This window comes from Chelonoidis abingdonii, chromosome 26 (genome assembly GCF_003597395.2).
Source record: "Chelonoidis abingdonii isolate Lonesome George chromosome 26, CheloAbing_2.0, whole genome shotgun sequence".
NCBI lineage: Eukaryota > Metazoa > Chordata > Testudines > Testudinidae > Chelonoidis > Chelonoidis abingdonii.
This window is the reverse complement of record NC_133794.1, coordinates 15,334,155-15,335,887: the sequence shown is the minus strand read 5'-3', so window position 1 is coordinate 15,335,887 and position 1,733 is coordinate 15,334,155. Positions and strand designations below refer to the sequence as shown.

The following is a 1,733-nucleotide window of genomic DNA, read 5'->3' as shown; positions in this document are numbered from 1 at the left end:
GGAGGTTGGAGGGCAGGGAGGCTTGGGGGGCAGGGCAGGGGAGGATGGGGGCAAGGTGGGGGCTGTTCTGTCAGGGTTTCCCAGGGTGCCCTGACCGCCCCTCTCCCCACAGAGCCAGGCCGAGGCGCACTACAAGGGGAACCGACACGCCCGGCGCGTCAAGGGCATGGAGGCAGCCAAGACACGGCAGAAGGAGTCGGGGCCCCGCGAAGGCGACAAGCCGGGGCCCGTGGGCAGCCCCATGTCCAGCGTCAGCGAGAGCGACTCGGACAAGCCAGGTGCTCCCCACCCCCATGGGCCCTTCCCACTTCCCCCCGGGCCCTCGGCACCCGTGTGCCCCAGCTTCTGATCATACACAGCGCTAATCCCACCTTAGCACCTTCCCCACCCCCTTGGTCTGGTGCTGGTGCCTGAGGGGGTACTGGGGCACCCCTGGGGTTGGGGGCTGGGGGATCCTTCCCCAGGCAGCAGTAGTGCCAGAAGGGGGACCCGCTTTCTGCACAGGGCAGGGGGCAGTCCTAGCAGTGCCCTGCGTGGCAGCTGCCAGCCTGCGGTGACAGGCTGAATTGCGACTGGTTTTGGGGTGGGACATCAGCTGCTCAGTGGTGCCCAGCAACGCTACCCTGGGACTGAGGGGCAATTCTATCCCATCTCCAACCACACAGGGCAGCCGCGGCCCATACTCCAGCTCTGGGGCAGCTCCCTCTGCAGCGGGAACCCGAGCTGGCCCGTCAGCCGAGCCAGGCGGCTAATTAAATAACATCAAATTAAAAATTGATTGCGCTTGCAACAGGCGGGTAATGGAGCCGTTTGGCGCCCGGAAGCCGGGTGGCTCTGCAGAGTCTGGCGCTGCGGTGCTGCCGGACAATTAACTCGTGCCCCACCACCACCACACACACACGCACACACCCCTGCCTATCCCCACACCACCCCAAGGCTTGCACCTGCAACTGGCGCCGTGTACGTGGGGGCGGTGGGGAGGGGACGAACTGGATCCAGATCCTGTTCTCCCCTTGGCATCACATCCTTAGAGCTAACAGCGAACTTGGCTGCAACAGAGGGGCGTGGGCATCAGGTTTGGCAGAGCTGGGGGAGAAGGAAGGCCAGGGCTGGGATGGCAGGAGGCTGGGGGGCACTGGCAAAGCTGGGGGCAGGAAGGCCAGGGCTGGGATGGCAGGAGGCTGGGGGGCACTGGCAGAGCAGGGTGGCAGGAAGCCCAGGGCTGAGATGGCAGGGGGCTGTGGGGCACTGGGTTGGGGAACAGGGGGCTGTGGGGCACTGGGTTGAGGGACAAGGGACTATGGGACACTGGCAGTGGTGGGAGGCAGGGAGGCCAGACCAGGACTGGGATGGCAGGGGGCTGTGGGGCACTGGCAGAACTGGGGGCAGGAAGGCCAGGCTGGGATGGCAGGGGGCTGGGGGGCACTGGTAGAGCTGGGGGGCAGGAAGCCCTGGGCTGTGGGGCACTGGGTTGGGGGACAGGGGACGATGGGGCACCGGGAGAGCTGGGGGGCAGGAAGGCCAGGCCAGGACTGGGATGGCAGGCGGGTGGGGAGCACTGGCAGAGGTGAGGGCAGGAAGGGCAGGGCTGGATGGCAGGAGGCTGGGGGGCACTGGCAGAGGTGGGGGCAGGAAGGCCAGGACTGGGATGGCAGGGGGCTGGGGGGCACTGGCAGAGGTGAGGGCAGGAAGGGCAGGGCTGGATGGCAGGGGGCTGGGGGGCACTGGCAGAG

General features: G+C 67.3%; 1 protein-coding gene across 1 annotated transcript in view; it reads left to right on the top strand.

Annotated features, from left to right (window-relative positions):
• Positions 1-1,733, top strand: part of ZNF385A (zinc finger protein 385A) — a 26,284-nt gene that overhangs the window by 8,944 nt on the left and 15,607 nt on the right. The window contains exon 2 of the mRNA XM_032786688.2: positions 113-278. Coding sequence (XP_032642579.1) covers positions 113-278 — 166 coding nt within the window. The remainder of the gene's footprint in view (positions 1-112; positions 279-1,733) is intronic.